The sequence below is a fragment of the Chiroxiphia lanceolata genome, chromosome 3, assembly GCF_009829145.1.
Source record: "Chiroxiphia lanceolata isolate bChiLan1 chromosome 3, bChiLan1.pri, whole genome shotgun sequence".
Classification (NCBI taxonomy): domain Eukaryota; kingdom Metazoa; phylum Chordata; class Aves; order Passeriformes; family Pipridae; genus Chiroxiphia; species Chiroxiphia lanceolata.
Genome location: NC_045639.1, coordinates 66,795,250 through 66,821,888, shown reverse-complemented (window position 1 = coordinate 66,821,888; position 26,639 = coordinate 66,795,250). Strand labels below are relative to the sequence as shown.

General features: G+C 45.1%; 1 protein-coding gene across 4 annotated transcripts; it reads left to right on the top strand.

The window, feature by feature from the left end:
- The first annotated feature begins 8,830 nt into the window (after nucleotides 1–8,830).
- On the top strand, nucleotides 8,831–25,627 carry VGLL2 (vestigial like family member 2). 4 transcript variants are annotated; one of them, XR_004356139.1, is made up of 5 exons: nucleotides 8,831–8,970; nucleotides 11,201–11,492; nucleotides 13,191–13,703; nucleotides 14,658–15,529; nucleotides 25,617–25,627. XR_004356139.1 is itself a non-coding variant. In XM_032683294.1 (4 exons), the coding sequence occupies exons 1-4, from the start codon at nucleotides 8,890–8,892 to the stop codon at nucleotides 14,699–14,701; spliced, it is 930 nt and encodes a 309-aa protein (XP_032539185.1). In that variant the 5' UTR covers nucleotides 8,831–8,889; the 3' UTR covers nucleotides 14,702–16,350. The 4 variants fall into 4 exon arrangements, 2 of the variants coding, with proteins under 2 accessions (XP_032539185.1, XP_032539186.1); XR_004356138.1 differs by having other exon boundaries at nucleotides 14,658–16,218; XM_032683294.1 differs by lacking the exon at nucleotides 25,617–25,627 and having other exon boundaries at nucleotides 14,658–16,350.
- Nucleotides 25,628–26,639: the final 1,012 nt, after the last annotated feature.

Sequence of the window (26,639 nt, the reverse complement as noted above, 5' to 3'; positions counted from 1 at the left end):
CCCCATCACCTCTCTTAGATCTGAAGGTTTGGCTTCTATATATTAGTTGGTCAACCTTCCCTTTCCATGCTATCCCTCTCAAATTGTCTCTTCTTAGGTATTTGATAATTGTGAGAAATTTGTATAATAGGCTAGTACACAAGTAGGGAGGGAGGGAGGTAGTAAATGGATAAATCTTGATAGGAATAGTCTAGCAGACAAATGAACTTCAACTTCAACTTTAGGACAAATGGTGAGTACAGGGAACACAGCTGAAGAAACAAATGTGTTGACACAGAGATAATTACCTTTTTACTAAGTCGATGATGGTAACTTTTTCTGCTTAGTGTTTCATGTACGTGTGAAATCACTACTTCAGCATGTGGTCTCTGAGAAGAAGAAGCAAACATGGTCTGGCTAAAGCATATATACCTACTTGGATAAAAACATGCAGTGTCAGGATATCCAGAATACCCTTTGGAATGTTCATTTTACCTTGTACCAGCTTTGTCTCACCTACCCAAAATCTGCGAGGCAGTATAACCAATTTAGGAGATTAACACTGATACAATTCATGGAGTGCGAATCATCTTGCTTTTCTCAAATAAGAGAAGGCAAGAGAGAACACGAGGCAGTTGCAGGGCAAAAGAGAACACAGGAACAAAGGAACCAAGAGGTTAAAAGACATCTTTTCCAATACTGGCTTCGAACAGTGCAACAGCCCTTGCAGATCAGTGGAGTGTGGCACCTGGTGTGTTTTGCTGAATAGTAAAAGCTGTTCACCACTGTGAGAACTAGCTTACCTGGGAAAGAGCACAACACCCATTAATCTGTGTGTGGTTTCCCCTGGAGCATGGCAGCAAGCTGTGCTCCATATGGGCAGAGGCAGGAGCAGTGTCCCATGCTGCGCGAATGTGAGGACTGTGGAGTTTGCTTGGTGCTGGAAGGCAAGAGACTAAAATATGGTTTAGCATGTGCTGGCTGGAAAGACACTTCGAAAGACAAGCTCCTGTCTCTGGGTGTGCAGGAGGATGGGACAAAGCACAGAGCATGTGAGAGAGAAAAGAGCTGTAAGGGGTTCCTGAGTATCCTGCTCTTCCTCTGGAACATGGAGCTGATGGCAGGCTTCCTCCAACAGCATTTTCTTGCCTGTTTCTGATTTCCCTGGAAATCACCCTTAGCCCCTGCTTCAGCTGCCTGTCAAGCAAACACCAGCCTGACCCAGGAAGGTGCACAAGGGCTCCCGGAGGCAGCAGCATCCTTGCACAGCAAAACAACAAAGCCAGGTCCCACTCTATTTTCAGATTGGAAGTAAAGGAGCAAATCAGGACAAGAGACACACAGACTGATAAAAGTGTCTCTGTGACCAGCAATAATATAACAAAAATTAGTGCCAGTTTATTTAATGCAGCAGTTGTATTATGTCAACAGACAGGGACACAGACATAGCTTTGAACTATCCTCCCATGTGACCAGTGAACTGTCTGTGAGTTAAAAATCAATTTCTGAAAAATGTTATTCAAAATGTTTGCCAAATTCTGAGCCTAAATGAAGTCCTGTCTATTCATTTCTTGTGAAGCAGCAAGTATGTGCCACCCGATGTACTTGGCTCTTACCACCTACGTCCAGAACCTCAACAAAAACTTAAAGGTAATTTTTGAATTTTTCCTCAATTTGGTTATCTTTCTGAATTACAAATTGCATTCTGTTACCTTGATATAAAAACTGGACCTGCATTTCAAAAACTTGATATGTTAGGATAGTATCTCCATCAATTTAACTCAGTAGACCAAAAGATCTTTAATGCACTCACGCTTTCTTTAAAGAAGAGGGTATCACATCAGAGGTATGAAAATTACTTACTTTCCCTAAATTCATACCTCTTCCCTCCTGTGTAAACTCACTGTCTGATTCATACGTACCCGTAAAACTCTTTTGCAGTTCAGGGTAGTGCCCACCTCAGCATGAGAAGAGATTCTTCTTTAAAAAGTACAACCAGCATGTGCAAAGACTCCAGCACATGATCCCTGGTATGCACGTAATGATTTACCTCAGAGGGTGTGCTTATTGCATGGGATTTAATTTAATTTGTCCTCATTCTAATAATTTTGTGTACAAGCAAGGGAATAGGGCATAGATTACATGTGTTCTCAACAGAGTTTGGAGCACTGTTATTTATTACACATAACTCATCTGGATACTAATTTCTTATCTTTCCATATTAAAAGAGGTAAATCTATACAGATACTTATATGAAACTAAATCAGAGTTTCCATCTAGGCTACAATATGACTATATATGCACTGGTTTCTGGTGGACTGAGCTACAAAACATAAGTATTATTATGAGAATCAAGTGACATTTTCTTTTGTCCCCTTCTACTTCACACAGTGCATACCTATAGTGTCAGCACCTTCCTTTATTCTTTTGTTACTGTCTTCCTCTCTCTTTCTTGTTTGTTTTTGCAACCTCATTTAGAAAGGTGGAGTTGGCTTTTGCAGCCATAAAGACTAAGTTCTCTATTAGGTATAGCCATTAAAAAAAAAAAGTAAATGTGGGCTCTGTTCAGTTTCAGAAAGTCAGGATATATTTTCAGCCCTGAATTCACACCTATTCACACTTAACCCAGGAACTACATTATTTGGGGCAATTCCAGACAATGAGAACACAGTTCCCTGTAGCATGGCTCCACTTCCAGTATTTTGCTATGAATTTTCTTTTTACTTTGTTTTTCAGTTTTGTTACTTTAAATATACTCTGTCACCATTTTCTAATAACATTATCTCAAGGCTTAGCCAAATACACACTGAATAAAACAGAAGTGAACCAGTGAATTCCTCCCACTATGATATAATATTTCCCACTCTGAGCAATTAAAGTTTCCACTTGAGGAAGACTTAACCATGGAAGTCTTTCTTTTCCTCATCTCAGCTTCATATTGTCAGTATTATACTAAAATCTGTACAGACAAAAAAACCTATACCTTGCCTGTCTGTACTCTGCTGAAAACCTGATCATCTTCTTGTTTCCTTGCCTCGAGCCACTTACTCTCTCAAGCTGCAGTCTTCCTCTGCCACCTACCTCCCTCTGTCTGAAGTATTATCTACAAAAGTGGAAAGAAAGATGCTTCTAAATTTAAAACATTTGTGGGAATTAAAGCCTTCATATAAAACAACCTTTTTTTTTTCCAAAAAAAAATACGTAAAGTTATGACTGGGCAATCAAAATCACTGTGACTTGACATTGCAGAGGATTTATATCACAATTACATCAAGAGTTTAGTGCCTGTATTAATAAGGTTGGTGCTTAAGAAAGTTCAACAGAGAGTAGGCACAGTCCGTTTCTACTTTTGCATTATAACAATAAAAAAAGTAAAATAAAACATAAAAAGAACCCTATTTTGTGCATAGTGGTGATTGTTAAGAAACATTTTCTCTGAAATTACCTTTCTACCCTGAGCACAGAGAAAATATGTATTGTATATATTGTATACAAATAAAAACAATATCTGTAGAATATCTTTGTGAATGCGTCTCAGAAAAAGCCAGGTTCACCTTCTGGTGGCTCAGTGGTGAGTGGGGGAAAGAGGTGCATAGTCATGCAGCTCAGATCTGAATGTGCCACAATACTTGCATTAGAAAAGCTGATACCTCTGCCTCTGTTGGCAAAACTGAGACTGTTCCTATGCCAATTCTGGAAAAAAATTTCCATGAGCTTTCATATTGCAAAATCAAGCCCTAAATTCAATGCATGCGAACGAACATGTGTGAATATATTCCCTCATGACAGCTCTGGATGTCTCTTCCAGCCCTGCATAATGATCTCTTCATCTGCCGCAATCAGTAGAGGAGAGACAGGTGATGCCTCTGGCCCATCAGGGTTGAGCAGGACGGGTGAGTGACACACGCCAGATGCTGCACCCTGAGCTGGGCAGCAACTCCCCTGTAAATACATCATGGAGTAAAAATCACCACGTACATTCCAGCTGCTGCAGAGCATGTCACTGGAGTAGACGTGCAGTCACATGTACAAATGCACACCAAATAGTATCCGTACGTGTGATGAATTAGCAGCTAACAGTGAATTCTTTGAGCCACAGGGGGGAAAAAGGAAAAGAGAAAAAGAAAATCACACCCTTAAAAGAAAGATTAAGACTAACTCTACAAAGTCTCTGAGGCCGAAAAACTGTGTTCTTCAGGACAGTGAAGGAGACAATGAAGTTAGTGATATGTGTCCCCCAAATTTTACTTTATTTTTTACTGTATTTGTAATACTGGTTTTTATCGTTAATGTCAGTTAATTCAGTGCCCATGGAAACTACCAAGCCAGCAGCTCTTGAGCCTAAAGTCTTCTGTATCAATACAGACCCAGAGGTGTACCTCAAAAACATCCCTGAGAACACCATGGTAACAGTTGCCAAGCCCCCCAAGAAATAAAAAGCTTTTAGGGATATGGAGTACAAAGACTGACAAAATAAGAAAGAAGAATAGCATTATCTCTTAATTCATTTCAGCCAAATTTGACCCATGTAAACCCATAAGTAGTGCATTCAACTGAAAGTTAACTATGTGTTGAATCCTACAGGCAGTTTGAAACATTAGAGAGTAAAGTAGAGAGCAGGAATAGGCAAACTATTAAAACTGATTTTATCATCCCATAGAGGAGGTACTGCACAGTACAAGTGATGCACACAGGAAATGGAAAAAAATTGCAAGAAATGAGTCAACAAAAAATCTTTAGTATTTAGGAATATGAGTACTGCCCATATGAGTATAGTATGAGAACACGGTATAGGAACAGTCATATTAGTTAGTTTGTGAACTAATTAATGCAAGATGTTCATCAGTAATTTGAAAGTTGATATAATATCACACTAGTAAATTTAGCAGGTAGCAGAGTAGCATGAAGACTGGTGAGTAAAGTGGGAAATGGGACATTCAGAAATACCTGAGCCCATTGCTATCTCTCTTGGCATTCTCAAGAAGAAACAGCACATAAATGGAGCTGTTTGAAGAGTTGCACTTCTAGGACCAAGAAAGTCAGGTGATGAAAAAGGTTCTGTAAAGTATGACTCTATAAGATGTCATGAGCAGGTGCCATAGGCTTACATGAGACCACCACAGCTTTCAGCCTAGTTACTTGTGATCTCAGTCAGCTATGTAAGAACTAGAAGAAATGCCAGAAACTTCCCAGTACCATCAGTTCCATATCACCAAGTAGTCCATGTTTTTTGCATACTTTTAGAAGGAAAACTGAAAATGCCCTGGTGATCACAGTGGGAGAGCACATCAGTATGACAGATCTTTAAAACCGTGTTGTGGCAAAAAAACCCACAACAGCTATAAGCATCAGCTGCTAAGAAGGTATTTTACTTCGTGTGTGCCTTCAGCAAGAGAAATGCTAGATAATATCAAGTTCTTGTGTCAATATTTTTAAAACAATGTTGAAAAATTACACAGGTTGCAATCATATAAACTATGTGAAGAATTGCTGTAGAAAGTTAAGAACTTCATCTATTTTGGCAGGGAAAAAATTATATTATTATATGGAATAAAATAAGTTTCATAACAGAAAATATTACACATGAAAATACTGTTTACGTAAGTGAAGTAAGGCATTATTTGAACCAGCAGCTTGAAGCTGAAGCCAGCCCAACTCAAGCTAGAACTGAGAAACACTGAAGGCTACTGAGCAGACTGGTAAATGGCTGCAGCAAGGAAGTGGGATCATCCATCCATCTCATGATATCTTCTAATTGAGAAAGCATGCCTTTCTGGAAACAGTAAAAGTCTCCCCGAGATTCTAAAATAGCGTGTTATGAACAGCAAGAATTATATATGTGGTAAGACTGAAAAAACAGAAAGGTCCATTCTGGATGTTGATATTAAATACTTAATCTTTTCATTGAATGTGATGCTTGATGCTCAAATGTTTGCATACTGGGGGCTGGCAGACTAGCACTGGATGTAGGATTTCCAGGGAAGGTGAACAACAAATGTGGTCAGTGCTATCACGTTTCCATGACTTTTTTGTTCTAGTCTTTCTGAATGTTGATGTTTTGTTTGATGATCTGTTCGCTTGTCAGGTGAGCCATTCACAGTAATACACAATTCTTCTTTTGTGAAAAGTTCCAGATTAATTAGATGATAACACTGACTTGCTTTATAGAAATGTTTTCTGAGGCAAGTTGTACTTTTCTACATCTTGCTGTTTATCAGAATCCATCATTCTGTATTCCTAAAAACAAGATTTTCTTTTCATATTACGGCTGTGAAATATTTACCAGTGTATGGCCATAGGAGTAGGCCCATGACAGTGTTTTAATGGTACACAGCCAATTCTCAACCCATGTCCTTCCTAAAGCTGTGCTTTCCTTTATTGCTGTCATAATTTTCTCTCTGAGGTAACTCAGCTGTTTCTTTCCAGGCTTTGTAGTTCTTTATGTGACTCAATCCACCTAAAATTCTGTAGTTAGGACCCAGGAAAACTATTTTTATATAATTGCAAATATGCAGTCAGATCATTAGTGAATATAGTTTCTGACCCTTGGTTTCCAGGATAATTTCCTATACCAGGACTGATTTCACAGAGTGCACAGAGGAGGCAAAACAATGTCAGTAGTTTCTCATGAATGTCTGTATTGCTCTGCATTAAGACACCAAAGTTTACTCGTGTCTTACACTGGACAGTTTTATTGTCAAATAACTGTCTGTAAAAGAAACAGAATTCATACCAAGCCACATTAGCCCTGATTCCTCTAACACATTCTTGAATGTGAGGTAAAATCCCTAAATTCAGCCCTCAATGAGAAATTCTTCAGGGAGTACAAGCTAGACCATCTGCCTCAATGCAGCACCCGGTCTCACATGTTGCTGTTACTCTCTGGGTTTTTCTACACAAGAAGTAAATGTTCAGCCTTGGCAATTGTCAGGACCTACCTTTGCTATTACACAGAGTCATTGGTGAAGGGCTTGTACAAGGCGTGCTCCGTCTTTGGAGTATGTGTCCATTGGACTCAGTCTCTGAGAAATGGGCTGGTTTTGGTACCTCGCCCAGCATACTGCTGCCTTTAAAATAGTCACAGATCTGTGTGGGCTGGGAAAGCTCCCTACCTCTCACAAGCAGGGACACAGAGGAGAAGTGAGATCTCATTGTCCCAGGTAAGATGTGTTAGTCTCTCACTGTGAGGAGTGGAGGGCGTTCTTTAGCTGACTGCCTTAATTTGGACACCAGCCGCAGAGTGAGTCCTTCCCTGTGTTGTGACTATTTGCTTACTACTCAAGAGAAATAAAATTATAGAGTACAAGATACATTTCTTATTTTAAGGCCTGATACCTAACAGTCTTCAACTCGTTTTCTTCTTCTTGGTCACCAACAAAAAATTTGCTGATGGGGGAAAGAGTGGTGCTGAGGCAGAACCCTCAGCCACGGCATTCCAGGCTGCATTGCAATATGAAAAATGAATTTACCAAACTAAAATAGGGAGAAAAAAGTTTGTTTAAATATGAATTTTAAATCTTGCACGTGATGCAGAAAATATTGAAACATGCTCATTGGGCACTGAAACATCATTTTGGTGAAAGGCACGCATTTAGAACAGTTTCTAGCACTTACAATATAAAAATTACATTTTGGGGAAAACAAAATAGAGTCAATACTTAGTTTTAATTCTGAGGATTTTCTGCTAAAATTAGTTCAAATATTTCCAGGTCTTCAAAATTCAAAGTGTTCATTCTTTTCAGATTTTCCCCCATACTTTTGTAAGCAATCAGCATTTGAAAACCAAGTAATATTCTTTCTATCATATGTTCTGTATTTTTTCTGCTTTATTACAGATTCTTAAAGAAAAAAAGAAACAAACCCGGGTCTCTTTTCACTTTGATTGTGACCCTTACCACGATGAGAACTTAGAGCTCTGTTAGAAAGTGATCTAGTTCCTATGCAACTTCGTCAAAATGAGCAGTGAAGACACATTCACCTATTTACAACTTTGCATGTCACACTCGGCAGAAAGCCGAGGAGGAAATCAAGTTTACCTTCACGATAATTTGTTCTTTTGACGTGACTTTGCCATCGGCGTTGTTTTAATTTCTATTAATGCAAAAGCATTGCCGTTCCAAGGATTTGAAATGATTCAAAAGTTTCTGGGGAGATTCCTCCACGGGAGCAACTGGATTTTTCTCCGTGGATTCATCAGACCTCTCAACTCCTGTGACTTTGACGGTGGCATTTTCCGGCGGACGCCGGACTTGGTGGGATTTGGAGGGTGTTATTCCAATCCCTGTCTTCCCCGGAGCTGCACTTCTCCCCGGCAGGAGCGGGGCCCGACGAGGCAGGAGGAACGACGGGGGCATCTTCCTCGGGAGGCGCGGGGCAGCACCTGGCACAGGAGGCACGTGAAAAGAAATTAAATAAATGAAATTAAATGAAATGTAGCGGGAGATGGATTGACTCTCTGTGTGAGTCCCCATCTCCCGCCGCCCCACGTCTCCCCCGCATCCCGCAGCCGTCGCTCCGTCCCTGCTTGGCCGGGGAGGGTATCGCTTGCCGGAGCTCTCCCCGCGCCTCCCGCCCGGCAGCTCCCGGGCAGTCCCGGCTGCGGGGAGGATCTCCCTGGCTTCCCCCGCCTTTGCCACCCGCCAGGCACGGGGCTAAAATTCCCCCGGCGGCCGTGGAGCCCCTCCGGCCCCAGCGTATTTGCGGGAGGGAGCCAAGCTGTAGAAAGGGCGGGAGGCAGGGAAAGAGGGCAGGGAGGGGGTGTCAGCTCAGCCCACTGCGGCCTCATCCCCCCTCACTCCTCCCACCAGTGCGTGGTGCCTCTTAACCCCCGGGAACCTCCCTCCCGCGAAGCATTGTCCACTTTGCAGAACACGAGTTGATGAAAAAAATACTTCTCGGCCGCGGCCAGCCATGAGCTGTTTGGATGTTATGTACCAAGTCTACGGTCCTCCCCAGCCCTACTTCGCAGCAGCCTACAGCCCCTATCACCAGGTAAGTGTGGGGGGCAGTGGTGAAGAGGCAGTGGGTGGGAGGGGTGTCATCTGGAGGATGGCCGTCTGGGGCCTCACCAAAAGGAAAAAGGGAAAAGGAGAAGGGGAGGGGAAAGGGGGGCGGCGGGGGGGGGGAAGATCTGGGAGCCTGAGATGGTGATCGGAGTAGAACCGCATCCCACCTTGGAGCAGGGCTCCGCAGGGTACGTACACCGGTGGCAACGACGGACTACGGGATGCCTTGGGAGCTTGGGCGCGATTTAACCCTCAGAGGGATTTTTAGGGGGTTGGTTTGCTCGTTTTCCAATATTTGTTTGTCTGTTTCCTTTGCCGGGACCGGCTCCATCCGAGCGCGGCGGCTCGGGGCAGCGATGTCCGAGGTGTGTGTAGCCCGTCGGTAGCTGCGAGGCCGGGCTACCCGGAGTATTGCTCACCCCTGCCCGCCGGCATCCCGGCCGCCGCTGCGGGAGCCACTTCGTGCAGAGATTTTATAGCCGCCTCGGAGGGGTGCTCCGGAGTTACGCTCTGGAAGTGGAGGAGGCGACAGTGCCGGGCGGCTGCAGGGTCTCCCCGGTTTGTCGACGACGGGAAAAGCCCCGGCAGCGAAAGGGGCCAGGGGTTGAGGGATGCTCCCCGCTCCCGGGGAGCGCTCGGTGGCAGGACCCTGGCCCGTCCCCCAGCCCCACCGGGCTCCCGGTGGAGCCGTAGTTTGCGAGACCTGCGGGTGCTCCGTGGGCTGGAGCCACGTCTCGCCGCCGCGCTGCGTGCGGCTCCGCCCGCGCGGGCGGGTGTATCAACTCATCCCCGGTTTTCAGTAACAGGATCCTGCCGGCCGCGGGAATGTTTCGGGCAGGCACAGCCCGTCGTGCGTGGGGATTTGCTCTCTTCAGGACCCGCACCGTCCCGCGTGGGTCAGGGCTCGTTTCCCCGGGCTGCACCTGTTGCACACCTCTTTCCTTTTACCCCTCTGCGTTTCCAGCTTTTCCCTCGCCCTTACTCCTTCCAGAAATTAATTCCTTTGTCCACCAGCGTAACGAAAAAGGGGCTGGATAGAGGAAGCAGCGCCCCAGGCTCGAGGCGGGTGAGAGCCCCCGCCGTGCAGAGTCGGGCCGGGGTCAGCGGCCCCACTCCCTGCAGCCCCCGGCGTGGCGGACCCTGTGCCGCCTCCATCGCTCGGCAGCGGGACCCAATTCCCGTTACAAATAGCAGATGATGTCTTCCCCACCTTACCTTCCTTCCAATCACCCCCTCACCCTCCCGGCACACGGCTTATGACATTATTAAGGGGGATGATCATTACCTCAATGGCCGAACTGGGAGCCAAGTGGAAAGGCGGTCGTCGCAAAGGAGTCACATTATGATATATATTGCACGTCTTGGCCCAAGGCTCTGCCCCATCCCCTCGGTGCTTCCCTCGCCGGCCGCTCCAAGGCTCTGCCCGTATAATCCAAGCCCGGGCTCCACGTCCCAGCGCTTATTGCTAAGAAACTCCCAGCACCTGCAGGCATGCTAACGCGGATAAAGATGGGAAACATCCACCAACGCCCGCTGTTTTCCCACTCATCGATATCCAGTAAAAACAGAATAATTTTGTAGGAAATACCTAGAGCTTCCTGCTGGCCAGGGGAATGATGTGCTTTGCCCTGAAATGTGTTTGAGTCTTTTTTTTTCTCTTTCCTTCTCCTCGCCGCTGTGAGTTACGGGACACTCTTCACAGCAGATTTTGCGAGCCGGGGACCGAGCGGCTCTCGCCTTCCCCCCGTTGCCGTCGCTGCTCCGTGTGTGCCTGGTCGCCGTCCGACCGTGCCCGGCGCCTTTCCCCCCGCATTGCAGCCCCTTGGCGGCCGCTCCAGAGCCATCTGCAAAGCGCCTTCTTATGCCGGGCTTGGTGCGGGGAACCAGGGCGTGTGATCCCCGCCTGGCCGCGCCTGCCCCACCCGGTGGTTCTTCATCCCGGCCGGCGACTCTGGGTTTCGGACCACCTGCCCTGTTTGCAGCCTCTTCGCTGCCTCCCAGAGGCGGGGCAGAATTGCAGTTACGGAGGGCGATGTGGAGGTGTGTGGGGATGCGTTGCGTGCTGGGGGAACAGCGGACAGCCGAGGATTAGACTTTTGCAACCTCTCGGAAAGATCGCAGGAGAGGGCTCAGCGCTGCATGCCGGATGGCACAGGGGGGAGCAGCGCACCTTGATGCGCTGCGTGACTGGCTCTGTTTTCTTTCCTTCCCCATAGAAACTCGCCTTTTACTCCAAAATGCAAGAAGCCCCGGAGAGCGGCAGCAGCGCCAGCGCCAGCAGCTCCTTCTCCAGCCACCCCGCGGCCAGCATCAAGGAGGAGGACTGCAGCCCCGAGAAGGAGCGACCCCCCGAGGCCGAGTACATCAGCTCCCGCTGTGTCCTCTTCACCTACTTCCAGGGGGACATCAGCGCCGTGGTGGACGAGCACTTCAGCCGGGCGCTCAGCCAGCCCAGCAGCTTCTCCCTCGGCAGCTCGAAGGCGACGCGGAACGCCGGCTCCTGGCGGGGTGAGCACCCAGCGCGGCGCGGGGAGCGCGGGGGGCGGCGGGGTCCCCGTCCGGGCAGGCACCTCGGACTTCGACATCCCGTCTCCCTCCTTCCTCCCCTCGGCGGCTGGTGCTCGGCGGGCAGCCCCTGGGAACCAATGTCCCGGGCCGAGAGCTGTCAGCTGCTTGGCCCTTTTAAGGGAAAAAAAAGAATAAAGCCCTTCAGTTCATGCCGGACCACAGTGGGTGAGGGGGAAGCAACCTGGGACGTGGAATGGGGAAATGAACTTTCTTTACACTGCAGGTGCTTTACCTGGAAGGGGCTACAGCCAAAACAGTTACAGAAGTGACCCCTGCACTGTGACTGTGCAGGGGATACCCTGTTGATGCTAGCTTTCAGTTTAGTGTGGTCATAATGATGGGAACAAAGCAAAAAGCAAATGTGGGAACCATCTCATCAGCTTCCCACCTCTGAAAAACTAATTGCTTGTCCCCATATTTTGCCCTGCATGTATCACCGCCCTGATTGCTGCTGGAGGAAGGTCCCTAAATTTCTGAAAATTAAGGCTTCTAGACCTGCCTATGACTGTGGCCATATGCCAGGTTAAGGCCAGGGCTTACGCACAGCTGATTCACTCTGGACAGGCCTAGAGGTACCCAGGGCAGAAGGGAATAACCTTCCCCATCCTCTCTCCACCAGAGAGTTAGGGCTGGCACTTCTTTGTGGGCAGTTTTGGTAATTCTCCCTCACAGGGCCACCTGCTCAGCCGAGGCTGGTTTCCCAGCCTCTGTATGAATTGCTGTCAGTAATGTCTAAGAATGAAATAGTTTAAATAATTCCCGTGTGAAAGATATTCAACTGATGGCAGGAAAGGAGTGTTTTGCTCATCATGAACCTCTTCCCCTTCTACTGAGTAATGCCAGGGCTCAGAGCTGACATACTTCCTGGCAAACATGTATCAGGAGCATGGTTTTGTTTATTTCTTTTGGGAACCGTGTGCATTCTCAATTAATCATGCATAACATCTACCTGTACTATTACTAATCACCAGTCCATCTTGCGTGTTGCTTACTGGGCTAAGAAAATGCAGGGTCCTTGTCCTTTGCCCTGCCTCCCAAATATCTCCAAAGGTCTACAGAGTGCTTCCCAAATGTGTTGACTGTATACCTAAGAAACAGGCATAAGTCTGGTGTAATAGGTGGACAATTGCCCCCAGAAAATTAAGGAAATTCAAGCTGACCTTTAGTCAACTCTCACTGTTCCTGACCACTTTGAAACTGCACTGAGGTAGCAGCTGCTTTCCTGGAGGTGTTGGACATAAATGTTTATACAAGGAGATTATTACAAAAACAAACAAGAAAAGTCCAACCCTGAAAATTTCAGTGGCATATAATAGCTCTCACTCAGTTTCCACTATGGAAGAAATGTTTCCCTCACCTTAGATAACAGCCTTTTTCCCACCTACATACTAAGAGAAACCTGGACCAAACAGTTGCAGCTTCAGGGATAAGCCATAGTCTAGCTGTGTTGGATGTTTAGCTGGAGAGGAATCTGTATTTGTTTGCAGCAAGTTCTTGTGTTTGGTAGCTTTTCAGGGAATAAAGGGAATGCAAGGTTTGGTTTAGTTAGATCAGGGAGGGACAGAGGCCTAGGGGAAGGTGATCAAGGCTTGCTAGGTGTGCTCATTGCTGACTTTCTCTTCCGCTTCCTTCACCCAGATGGCTCCTTCCCAATGAGCCAGCGCATCTTCCCGCCGTCCTTCTGGAACAGCACGTACCAGCCCTCCTCAGTCCCAGCCAGCTTGAGCAGCCCCCTGGCAGCTGCTGCCCACAGTGAGCTGCCCTTCGCCACCACCACCGACCCCTACGCACCCGCCTCCCTGCATGGTCACCTGCACCAGGGTGGCCCTGAGCCCTGGCACCATGCCCACCACCACCACCACCACCACCACCACCCCTACATTGGGACACAGAGCACTGCCTACCCTCGCCCCACCACCATGCACGAAGTCTACGGGCCCCACTTCGACCCCCGCTACGGCTCCCTTCTGGTGCCCACTGCCTCCGTCCGCCCCCACCGCCTCACCCCCGCCTCCGTGTCCACTCCAGTCAGTCCCCCTTGTGAACTGGGCAAGAACGAAGCGGGCACTGCTGCAGCCTGGACGACACCGGGCCCTTTCCCCAGCGCAGCAGGAGACATGGCGCAGAGCATCAGCCTCAATGTTGACACAGGTAACGAGCTGCCCTTGGCGCCTACAAGTTCCCTGAGTCAGCTGCACCCCCGCTCCCTGACTCCACACCATCCATAGTAGTAGGGAAGGACCACCCTGGGGGGTGGCTGGGATGCCGCTGTGGGAGAATAAATTGGGGGTGGAGGCCCCATATGCAACACCTGAGCTCTGTCCTGAGTGCTCTTCTTGGGGTTCTCAGGCCAGACAAGAGAGGATGGGGAGAGGGAGGATGGGACAGACCAACACATCACATCCCCAAAACATCATTTGAATTTCTGATGCCTGCAAACATGCCCTGAGGATACATGCTGCTTTGAGGTACTCTTGTCGGGGCCCTGATCCTGATTCTGCATTGAGCAGCAAGAGTTGGGAGCAGGACGAAGCAGCCCTAAAGGTCACTGCTTGGCCCCCTCCACATGCTGCACTGAGGGCAGTAGTATGGGCAGCCACAGCAGAGCAGGTCATTTTTAGACCCCATGCAGGTTCATGAACTATCTCCTCTCCTTATTTACTTTTTCCCTCAAGTGTTTGAAATGAAAGCCCAATTGCATTTGCTGAGCAGAAAGGGCAATGGCATTCCCCCAGTAGTGCCTGGTGGGGTGTCTGGAACCAAGGCTGTGTGACTGTAGCAGTGATAAAATCAGGGACACAGGCAATTAGCAGTGATAGATCCTGAATCAGTGGTTGTGAAGGCAAGGAAAGCTTGCTCCATGCTGATTTTGTTATCACAGCCCCTAATGGATCCTTTCGGCGTCCTCATTTACAGCAGGAGGGACGTGTACCAGGCTCCAGTCTGGCATGGGCTCTTCTCCTTGCTTCATAGCCTTCTGGGGCTCTAGAGACCCAATGCTTTAGACTGATTTCAGCTGGCAGAAATGCATTTTGTTTTCCTTTGTCCTTAAATGCCTGTACCTATTTTTCTTCTTCCCTTTTTTTTTCTTCTCTCCGTTCTCAGGTTTGCAGACTCAGGATAAAAGCAAGGATCTGTACTGGTTTTAGAGCTGTCCTTCACTCTTCTTCCCCTGGCTATCCCCTGTAGCTCTCTGCCTGTTAGGCATGGTGGCATTCAGAGCTGAAATCGGGTCAGTTTGTAACAGCTTCTGATCTTGGTTTGCAGCTCGCCGTTACTCCTTCTGTGGTGGATCCCTTCTGAGCTGATGTGCTGACTCAAAGACTCTCAGATTCCCCCCTGCCCTTTTCCAAGCCCAACGTGGCCCCGCAGTTCTGGTAAAGACAACAGGATTTAAAAGGACCTGGCATTGCAAGGGCGATACTTTAGATTTGTTTCAGAAAGGAAAATCCTTCTGGCGCAAGAGGAGAGCCAAAGACATTGAACTTCCATTTAAGCAGATCCCACACCGAGACCTGAATTCAGACTACTCTAAAAGAGTCAAATGACATCATGGATGGTGATGCAAAATGACTGGCCTTCATACAAGGAGCAGAGAAAATTGTGGGAGTTCTTTTTTAGTGGTGTGAATATTTTTTTATGGCAGTGAAAGTTATTTCTTGAATGTAAACATGGGAAAGCTACTTAGCAGCTTTGAACTGGATTTTTACTTTCCTTTATAGAAAAGTAAAAGGAGAAGAAACTGGAATTCACAAACATTTTCAGACTGTCAAGGAACTCGTCAGATTTTTCAGCTTTGTGGTTGTGAGTGGCAAGTGTCTGGCTGGGGCCACCTGCCCTGGGCTTATAGATATGCAGCTGTTCTGCTCACAACTGCTCAAATCCCAGAAAGATGAAAACCAAGGTGGCACTTCTTAGAGTTTGGCACAACATTTGCATTGGATGTATAACAGTTGTTTGGCTGGGGGAGTGGGGTGGTGTTTGGTTTTTTTGTTGGTTTTTGTTTTTTGGTTTTTGTTGGGTTTTTTTTGTGTGTGTGTTCTGTTTTTGTTTTTTTTTTTTTACAATAAACATTTTCTGGTGAAAGTAAAACCCCCTTAAAGCAGGGGGAGAATGGAGTCTGGAGAAGAATGGCTCATCTTCAATCCAACAACCTTTAAAGGGAATACCAGAATGAAAAGCATGTGATGGACAATAGGTCCGAGTTGCTTCTAACACTTCTCTTTGTCCACTTGTTGCTGTCATTTTGTCACTTTAGTAGCTGTTTTGGTTTTTTTTAAAGAGGGAATAAGATAGCTATTTAACAGTAGGAAAGCTATATTAAAGGTATCTCCTTCTTTCACCCTGTGTACTTTTATGCAGAATTAAGCTAAATAAGAGAAATGAGACAAACTGGAAACTTCAGGATGAAAAAGAAAAAGGATTTCTCAAATGGATGAAGTGAGTTATTTTATTATTTTGTGCTAAAGATAAATAGAAATCCTAACAGTTGAAAATATTTTCTTAGTGAGTAAAATATACATCGATAAATACAAAATACAAAAAATGCGAGACTATTGCAGTGCTACATTTTAGTGTGTGGTGTATCTATAAGATCTGTAAGAGGCTTTCCATAGTAGCAGATATTTTTCCATGAAGCTGCTAGAAGAGGGGACTATAGCATTTAGTGTTGCTATTGCACTGGTAAATTAAAATGTTATTATCGAGTGATGAATAATTAATGAAACAGGACAGAAATAGAGATTATCCTATACTTAAAAGCTGACTTTTTTACAGGCAAAACATTTGATTTGAACACTACTGTGTTGTGGTTTTTTCTGGTTTTTTTTCTCAATGTAATGTGTTCGGAGGCTGACAAAGTTCAAAGTATATAAGAGGAGAGTCCTAACACTACCCCTCTGACACTAGGAAAAGCAGTAAAAAATGGACTTTTATGCTGTGATGAGAGTTTTTGCCTTCCAACACTCTCACATAAGCTGACAAAATGTTCCGTATGTGTCAGAAATGGAGTTATGAATAACCCAAATTTGCCCTCCTAGGTTTCAGCTTGAGGATAACTCAATTTCTGGAAAAGAGTAGGAAGCCTAATAGAAGGAGTATGATAAAGCAGTGTGAGTACATACTGTGAGAAGCTGACAAGGAAGAATGTGTGCAGAGCATCCCTGGCCAGTGCTCAGCAAATAGCAGGAGGGGACTTGCTGCGATTTCGTCAGCCAGACATACCCCTGAGCATTTTGTCCTCACCTTCCAAATAGCCAGAGCCCAGAAAAGCTGCAAAGGGTAAGGGAAGGACCCCAGAAATTATATTACTGGTTAAAGCAAAAATGTTCTGAAGTGTCTATCAAGGAAGAAAACATCAGGACTTGGCAGGAAAAAAGTAACCAAAAATGGTGTTTAACTTTATTGCTGCAGAGACTTGAAGTTAACGGGATCATTCTATGAGCATTTGCCTGAGTGTTTTTTCAGGCTGTTTTTAAAGGCTTTTTTTTTTACAAAAAGATAAATCTGACTCCATCATTGGTTGTGCTTCACCACAATTTTTTCTTTTTTCTTTCCTTTCCCCCCTCTCTCCTCTGCAATTCTAAACGAGGAGGGCTGAGCAAAGCAGCCCAATACATTTGGCAATACTCGTGTAAGCATAAACCAGTCATTTACTACATTGGTATTTACAATACATTTTGACCCTGACCATATTCAAGCATGAAAATTTGTGCAATGAATACATCAATATCGGTTTTGACGTTTGTTCTCTGGGTACTCTTTTTTACTATTGTAGCATGAAAGCACCCAAACACCAAAGCCAAGATCGTACCTCAAGGCATCAGGTGTGCAAACAACTTTTTAAAAATACTCCTACTCTGGATGGACTGCAGTCTGAAAGCACACATGTCCTGTTTTGGCTAATCCTTGCAGTTTTGCTCATTCTGACTCCTGGAGGACTGCTCAGAGCACCTACCTTTAAGGTTTGGACATGAGTCTGCAGGGCTGGAGCCACAACTCCTAATGCAGTAACAGTGCAAATGACTTCTGTGCCATTTTGGAAGTCTGTTTTTTTCATCTTTGCATCATAGATTGTTACTTCCTTAATCAGGAATGCTTGTAGCAAATCTGGAAATACAAAAGAAACCCTTCTTATACATTACGTGTGTATTACACGTCACATGCTTGTCACACACTGAAAGAGCAGGGTTGTGAGTTCCCATCCCTGCAGCTTGAAGAGCAGATCCTCCTGCTGCCCTTTCTGAGTGTCATGCAGAGGTTAGCACCTGCTTGTGCTCTGTAGCTGCCCACCTGTCAAACAGACTAGACCGTCTAGGACAGACAGACACAGATCCCAACCTGTTCATGCAGAATCCAGGGAAGGAGGTAGAGGGACAGGAACTGCTGCAGAGTATGGCAGTGCTGGGCATGATGAGAGTGTCTGCTGCTGCCCAGTTGCAAGAGTATCCTCTCTACAAGGAGTTTGCAAAACAAGCTCTGGACGTAATTTACCACAGATACTTATTTCTCTTTCTGAAAATAACTGAAAATTAACAAAGCATGAAGGAATACTGTTTTAATGAACAATTTGAAGGGTTGAAAGGGATCTGTCAAGGGAAGAATGGAAGTGAGATAGGACTTTGTGTATTTGTGGTTGCACTTTATTTTAGATGTTTTTGCTTCGGTATAGCACAGTTGCAGGAATGCAGCATAAAACTCTTAAACACATATATGTGCCCCTGTACTTACAGTCTAATGTTGGAGAGTTTTAGGGTGATGTTTCTTACTTCCCATCTCCTCTTCCAGTGTTTTTACCATAGAAGCCCCCAGTAGAGGAGGAGGAGGGGAGGAGACAGAGGGTGAAAGAGAGTCTGAATAATCCCTTGCACCTCCCCCAGACTGTGTGTTGCCCGCCTCTAGGGAAATGTATCTGCCCTGTCTCCTCCTTGGGTCAGGAGCTGCTGATCCTTCTTGCTTTCCCTTTGAAGTCCTATTTAGGTTCACGACAAGCTCTAGCTAGGGCTTAAAGGTTGGTCCCTTCTTGGAAGGGAGGAAAATGCTGCTGGTGGCTTTGAATGCATCTGTGTTCTCTAACTGGCAGTCACTGTGTGTCTTTTTCTGGGCAAGTGTTGTAATTAATGTGCCCTTTTGATTACAGAAGGATGAGCCAGCTCCCATCTGGGATTGTGGTGTCCTGGCTGTCTTCCTGGGCCTGCCACCCAGAGGAGCAGTTGCAGTAGGGAAAGGAGAGAGACTTATGATTATTTGGAGGAGTGAGGTATTGATTTTGTAGGATAGGTAATTTTGCATAAGGAATTGTGAATAGACATCACAAAAAAAAAAAAAAAAAAAAAAAGAAGAAAAAGAAAAAATGGAAACAGAAAAAAAAGAAGAAGAAGAAGAAGAAGGAAAAAGAAAAAAGAAAAAGATAAAAAAGGCAAAGAAAAAGCTAAAGCAAAGAAGAAAGGGAAGGAAAGGAAATTTCAGGAAATTTCAGGAAAGGAAATTTCAGGAAAGGAAATTTCAGGAAATTTCAGGAAAGGAAATTTCAGGAAATTTCAGGAAATTTCAGGAAAGGAAATTTCAGGAAATTTCAGGAAATTTCAGGAAATTTCAGGAAAGGAAAGAAAGGAAAGGAAAGGAAAGGAAAAAGAGAAAAGGCTTGGGACTCTAGCTTTGGGAACCAGATTCTTAATTTACTTTCCAGCATGGTAACACTTATCTAAACTGACTGTACTGACAAGTGGCTCAGTATGGACTGTTCATGTCCATCCCTAATCATAAAGGAGGAGCTACCTTTGCAGTGCACCTTCTGCTGCCTCCTTAGCCAGGTATAGTTGGTGAATAACGTGCATCAAGCCCATGAGTGCAATTTGTAGCAGAGAGGTACCAGGGTGCCATGTCCCCATCCTCCTGCCTTTACCCTCTCTGTATCAAGTCCTACAAAAGAAAGGGAAGGTGCTGGACAAGCCTGTGCAGGAGTGCAGGTGTGCAGGAGTGCAGGTATGCAGGAGTGCAGGGGTGCTGTGCAGGGTGCAGGGGTGCAGCGTGCAGGTGTGCATGCCCCTGGGACTGACTCTCATGCATAGGCACTTCCATTTGCCATACTCAACTGCAGCCCACGAAAGTACAGTCTGGCCGAGGACTGGAGTGTTTGTTTAGGTATGTGTCAGTTGCTTATTCATTGATGTTAAAGACAGGATAAACACCCGACAGGAGTGCTGTCCCATTAGGAGATGTAATACTACTCTGAACATTATTGAGTGTGCTCCATCTCCCCATCTCCCTGCTGCATGGCACATTTCCTTCTGCCCTATCTGGCCCAGGTACAGATGCAGGACGCCCTCCTCCTTCATCACACTTCCCCAACTTCTTTGCTTCTTCTCTCCTTGACTTCTGGCCCCAGCCCTGACTGTGCATCTCATCCTGTCTCTGTTCTCCTGCCTCACCCACTCTCTTATGTTCTGCACTCAGTACTCTGGCCCCACACTCCAGCAACAAGGAGCAAAGAAACAGCATTAGGAGGGTCACAAACTTCCCAGTGTTATTTGCATGGAATTGGTCTTTACATAATAAACAGAATTGGACAAACACAGACCTTTTCAGGAATAGCCAGCACATTGGTCTCAATCCTGCATCATTCCTCTGTGACAGGAACCAAGCCCTAACCCCTGATCCCTAATCCAATGGAACAACCGCTTTTTCCAGAAGCCAAGTCTTAAAGAACTGCAGCAGCCCCAGTTGTACACAGACACAAATGATTATTTGCTCTTGACAGACCTGCACAGCTCCCTCCTTGTATTTAACTGCAGTCCAAGAGAGCTGGATCAGGAAAGAGACATTTGATAGCTGCTGTTTCCGTGGTTGAAATATTTGTGAAGTTAGCGCATAATCTGAAAGCAGAAGCTAATAAATTATAGGGTGCTAATTGGGGCCGGAGTGGAGCTGTCAATCATATTATCCTAAACATGCAGAGACCCTCATAACCTAAAAAGGCAAGAAAGCCTCCGGGAACAGCTCCCAGTTGTCACTAGCCATGACCTCCACTTCACTGAGAGCACTAAGAGTCAAGGTAGAAAGTTTATTCAGCTAAGAAAATGCAAACCCTGTGTTTAAGAGGGCACTTGTATTTGATTTTGCTTACCCTCTTTGGTTATGTATTTCCAAGGCCACTTTATTATTTTGCTTTGCCACTTAACTTGCCAGTCTTGCAATTTAAAAAAACCCATGTAGATTAGAGAAGAATTTGCAATTTTTCTTCTACACAGTCCTTAGAGTAATTGTCAAAAGTTTTTATTTACAGTCCAACCTCCTTGCATATAGGCTTGTTTTCTTAAAGCCATCTTATGTCTCACATATCATTTATTGTTTCTCATTTCTCAGAAACATATATTCTACTTTGGAGTTGCAGGACTCTGTGATCTGAACCAAAGCCCAAATGATCAAAAATGGCGATAAATGGGCATTTGCAGCTCCAGTCACTTTGTCAACACTTTTTCTTATATTGCTTCCATCAAGATCAAATATTTTACTCATAATACAAAATTGAATAAAAAAATGCTAGAGAGGTTTTAGTAAAAATTTCCCTAGAAATTCATGTCTATATATAGAGAGGTAGGCATTCCAGAAAGCATTCCTTGAAGAAAAGATCTGAATGAAGCAGATCACCTTGAGTGCCATCACATGGCATGTGCAGGACAACCAGAGGATCAGGCTCAGGCAGCATGGGTTTACAAAAGGCAGGTCCTGCTTGACAACTTGATCTCCTTCTACGGCAATATGTCCCACTTAGTGGATAAGGGAAAGGCAGTAGCTGTTGTCTACCTGGACTTTAGTAAAGCCTTTGACACAGTTTTCCACAGCGTTACCCTGGACAAACTGGCTTCTCACAGTTTGGATGGGTGCACTGTTCACGAGGTAAAAAACTGGCTGGGTGGCTGGAACCATAGTGTGGCAGTGAATGGTGCCACATCAAACTGGCAGCCAGTCGTGTTCCCCAGGCTTCAGCCTGGAGCCAGCCCTGTTTAACACCTTTATCAATGATGTGGATGAGAGGATCGAGCTCTTCCTCAGTCAGTTTGGAGACGACACCAAGTCGAGTGGGAGTGTTGATCTGCTGGAAGGCAGTAAGGCTCTGCAGAAAGATCCAAAAAGGCTGGATCAGTGAGCCAAGGCCAACGGTATGAGGTGCTGGTTGACAGCATGTGTCCAATCTTAATGATTCTGTGATTTTGTGGAGGGCATCAGAGCTGGCGAAATGTCTGGAGCAGAAGTCCTTTGAGCAACAGCTGGGGGAACTCAGGTTGTTTAGCCTGGAGAAAAGGAGGCTCAAGAAGAAGCTGATCACTCTCTACAACTACCTGAAAGGAAGTTGTAAGAATATGGGGGTCAAACTCCTCTCCCAAGTAACGAGTGACAGGATGAGAAGAAACAGCTGCAAGCCGCACCAGAGGAGGTTCAGATTAGATTTTTGGGAAATTTCTCTCAAAAAGGGCTGTCAAGCATTGGAACAGGCTTCCCAGGAAAGTGATGGAGTCACCATCCCTGGATGTATTTAAAAGATGTGTAGATGTGTGACTTAGAGACATAGTTTAGTGGTGGACTTGGCAGTGCTGGGTTAATGGTTGGACTCGATGATCTTAGAAGTCTTTTTCGACCTAAATGATTCTATTCTATTCCAAAAAGAAAATACAGCTATGTCAACAGTGTTGCAAAGGGATTAATATCCAAACAGAGAGTGGCTATTTTACCATTCTTTTCTTGCTGTAAAAGACAGAAGGCAGTGATGAATGTCCTGCAAATGGAAGATGTCACATAAAGAAGTTAACACGTTATAACAAAGGGTTTTTTATTCAGCAATATCAGTCATGTCAGTAGTAATAATGACAATATTTTGGTATCTTCATATGGCTTTGACAACCTGCATTTCTGGTTATTTTTTAGAGTTAAAACATAATGTCAGTTAGAGTTGCCAAGTGTCATTATAAATAGAGCCATGGTCATTTGAAAAAGCCACCTGATATGGAAGCTCCTGCAACTCACTCCAGAGTGTGTGTGTGTAACAAAAATTTTAAAGAATGAATTAAAAGAAATGAAGGTGAATTAGAACTTTTCAATCATTAACAGACCTGCCAGGGCTATGTTACAGATATTCTTTTCTGTAACACCTATTTTCAGGTCTGTTATAGCTGAATTAATATCAACTTTGTGTAGAAAGAGGTAAATTTGAATTTAGAACAAAGCTTGCCCTCACAGTTATTATTAAAATGCATAGTCCTAAACCTGACTTACAGAGGATCGATTTCACCCAGTTATGTTCAGTAAAGCCACAGCTGAGGACTCAAACCATCACAGACAGCATGCCACAGATGTCAAGGAAAATTAAAGAAAGAGGAAATAACCTGGAGTCATTAGTCAAGTCAAAAAGATGGTAAAATTTTCCCTACTGAAAAACAGCTGTGGAAAGCAAGGGTGTAGTGACACTGCTGTAAGGATCTTTGTGCTCTTCTATACAAGTGATGAAGGAACCAAATTTTGAGGGCCCTTGTGATCTAGAGGATGTTACTAGTCTCTGTCATATAGGGTAATAGGAAATCTGAGGAAAACCAAGTTTGGGTTCAACCCTAAGATAAGTTAAGCTGAGGTGAACTTAGTTCTTGCTTTTCTTGTTCTCACTACTTAGTTTCTGCAGGTAACAAAGACTAATAGAAAAAACTTTTGTTAGCAGTGTAGCTGCACAACCTTTTGCTCTTCTGATGGTCATTTTTAAGTTTCCCAAAGGTTGTGATCATGCCATTGAATGACTGACAATAATGTCTCCTAGAGAAGATGAGACCTGAATGTAAAACATAAAAAGACAAAAAAATCATCTTGAACACTCAAATTTTTCAGTCCAATGTGATACAAGCAATCATGTCTTTTGCCTTTCATATCTCAACAAATCATCTTTTCAAGCTGTGTAAGTTTCCCCTTCAGAGCTCTCAACAGCCATGTTTCTATTGCTCGTGTTGAACTGCTGAGCACTTCCTCTATGGCACATGGGGATGAGTGAATGAATCCCACTAAAGCCTGGCTTATCTCTCAGCAGCAGATACACACACACACACACTTTCTGTAATTTTATCCAGTAAGGACTCAATATTTTTGTCATAAAACGTTTTTTTTCCTTTGTAGGATCTTGATCAGGGTCCCAAATGGAAAGCATGAGGTACACATGTTTTGGATAGATCTGGTCATCAGTATGTGGTTGATGACCAGCTGAAAAGCCCCTGCAAGAAGCCCTGAAAAACAGAAGTGCACTGACTGTTGGGTCTTCCACCTGTAGACCAAGGGACGTGAAGATAGAAGACTTAGAATTGATGCCACTGAAAATGCTCCCTTAACAAACAAGTAGCATCTGCCCTCACATTTACAAAATAATTTGCAAATATTAATTAATCAAAGAAGCACTTGTGTTAGATTGTAGTAAATGCTAATCATAGGTAGAAGCAGAATATTTTTCATCTGTTCATATGAATGTCAAGTTTGTGGTTGCAGGACTAAATAATCCCACTAAAGACACACAACATGTCCATGTCTGCCCAAGCACAGCTCAGAGCTCAGCCATAGCCATTTGAGAGCCCAGAAGTCATGGGTTGTGTGTGTGGTATCATGTGTGCAGCATGTTCACCATTGCAGCTCAGTGATCTCCCCAATTGTCTGTGCTGGCATCAAGGAACATGGAAGAGCCCGAGACACTAACTGGCTGTGGCCCAGAGACTCACCTAGGGCATCCCCTGATCAGCGCTTGAGGGCACACATCTCCTCTTCCCTGGCAGTTTAGAGACTGTGTTGGATTGGAGTTTCTTTTCTTCATAGCAGCTTGCCTTGTGTTGTGTTTTAAATTTGCAACCAAAACAATACTAATAACAGAGTAATATTTTAGTTCTTGCTGAAAAGTTCCTGTACAAAGTCAAAGCCACCTCTGTTTCACACTGTGCCCCTTCCCCAGTGAACAGACTGAGTTTGGGAGGGGACACAACCAACCAAGTACTTTGAATTAACCAAAGAGGTATTCCATGCCATATAGTGTGGTGCTCAGCAATAAAATGAAGAGGAGAAGACTTAAGGAGATTAACCATCTTTTGTTCAAAAACTGAACTATGCCCACATAGGTCTACCTGTCTCAGGCCAAATCTAAGCTAAAGACTTGGAGACAGTTTCCCTACTGCTCTACACCAACTTAGCTTAATGTATTTAACTGATTTACAGCAGCTGAAGATTAGGTTCATGTGCCTTATACTAGCCTGAGAATGATGCTTTTGTTCAGAATGTTTTGGAATGGCTGAATCTTGTTCATTTATGATTCAAAGTTCAGACATCACTTTCTGGTTACTGTAACTCTTGCAGAGGGAATCTTCCTAGGACAGATATCTCCTCTTATTTAGGTGGCTTCCTCTGAGTTACAAGGGAATCCAGAAAGATTTTCTCTTACTACATAGACATCACAACCTAGACTCAGTCTCACTGTACACCTTAAAGGAAGTAACTAAGAATGCAAGTTATTGCCTTTATGCTTGAAGACGAGTTCTCTCAGAAGTGTGTCACATAAGTGCGGTCACAACAACTGCTTCACTTGTACCCTTATCTCACATACAACCCTTCTGACATGTCAGGATTCTTTTCTCCTCTAAACACATATTTCTTTTAAATGACATTATTACTCTTAAACCCATATATACTTATTTAAAACCTATAACCTTGAAAGTCAAGACACTTGAACTCAAGGATTTCTTGACTCTTTTTCTTGATCTGCCACAGGAGGAGGTACTAACAATCAGAGACAAACACAGGCCAGGTATTATCCATTTCCCTGCTGTAGTGGGTTTCTGTGGTTGGGTTTTGGTGGTGGTGGAAGAGCTACAGGGGTGATTTCTGTTAAAAGCTGCTAGAAGCTTGACCTGTCTGGTGGAGCCAATGCTGGCCGGCTTCAGGATGGGCTTCCTGCTGCTGGCCAAGTCTGAGCCAAACAGGAGTGATAGTAACACCTCTGTGATAACATATTTAAGAACAGAAAGTTATTTTGCAGTGAAAAATTCCAGCCAGGGAAGAGCAGAGTGAGAATATGTGAACAGCAATGTAGACACCAAGGTCAGTGCAGAAGGAGGAGGTGCTCCAGGCGCCCGAGCTGAGGCCCCTGCAGCCTGTGGTGCAGGCCACGGTGTTGCAACTGTGCCCCTGCAGCCCATGGAGGACCATCAGGGTGCAGAGACCCACCTGCAGCCCACAGAGAAGCCCATGCTGGAGCAGGTGGATATCCAAAGGAGGCCGTGACCCTGTGGGAGGCTCAAGATGGAGCAGGGTCCTGCCAAGGACCTGCAGCCCATGGAGAAAGAAGCCCATGCTGGAGCAGGTTTTTCCCAGGTAGGACTTGTGGCCCCTGAGGGGGACCCACGCTGGTACAGCTTATTCATGAAGGACTGCACCCCACGGAGATGTGACCCATGGGACAGCAGTTTGGGAAGAACTGTTGCCTGTGGGATGGACTCACACCAGAGAGGTCTGTGAAGGACTGTCACCTGTGGAAAGGACCCCACAGGAGCAGGGGAAGGACTCCTCTTCCTGAGCAGCAGCAGAAAAAACAACTGACTGTAACCCCCATTCCCCATCTCCCTGCACCGCTGGAGGAGGAGGAGGTAGGGTTTGGAAGGAAAGGAGGAGGGGTGGGGGAAAGGTGTCTTTAAGATTATTTTACTTTTCACTCTTTTGCTCTGAACGTCTTAGTAATAAATTTAAGTAATATCCCCACTCTGAGTCTGTTTTGCCCGTGATGGTGATCAGTAAGTGACCTCTCCCAACTCTTAACTCACGAATCCTTAGCTGCTTTTTTTTCTCTCCTCTGTCCAGTTGCAGAGGGGAGTGAGAGAGCTGCTTTAGTGGGTACCTTGTGTCCAGCCAGGGTCAACCTACTACACTTGCCTAAGAAAGAATATGCTGAAGTGGTCTCTCATTATTATCATCTCTTATATGTGTCCAAAAGCAGCTGCAAAAGGTGCCATCAGGCCCTGGCTGCTTGAAGGTGAGATGTGACCTCCTGACAGTGAATAAATGTTGATGAGAAAAACATGA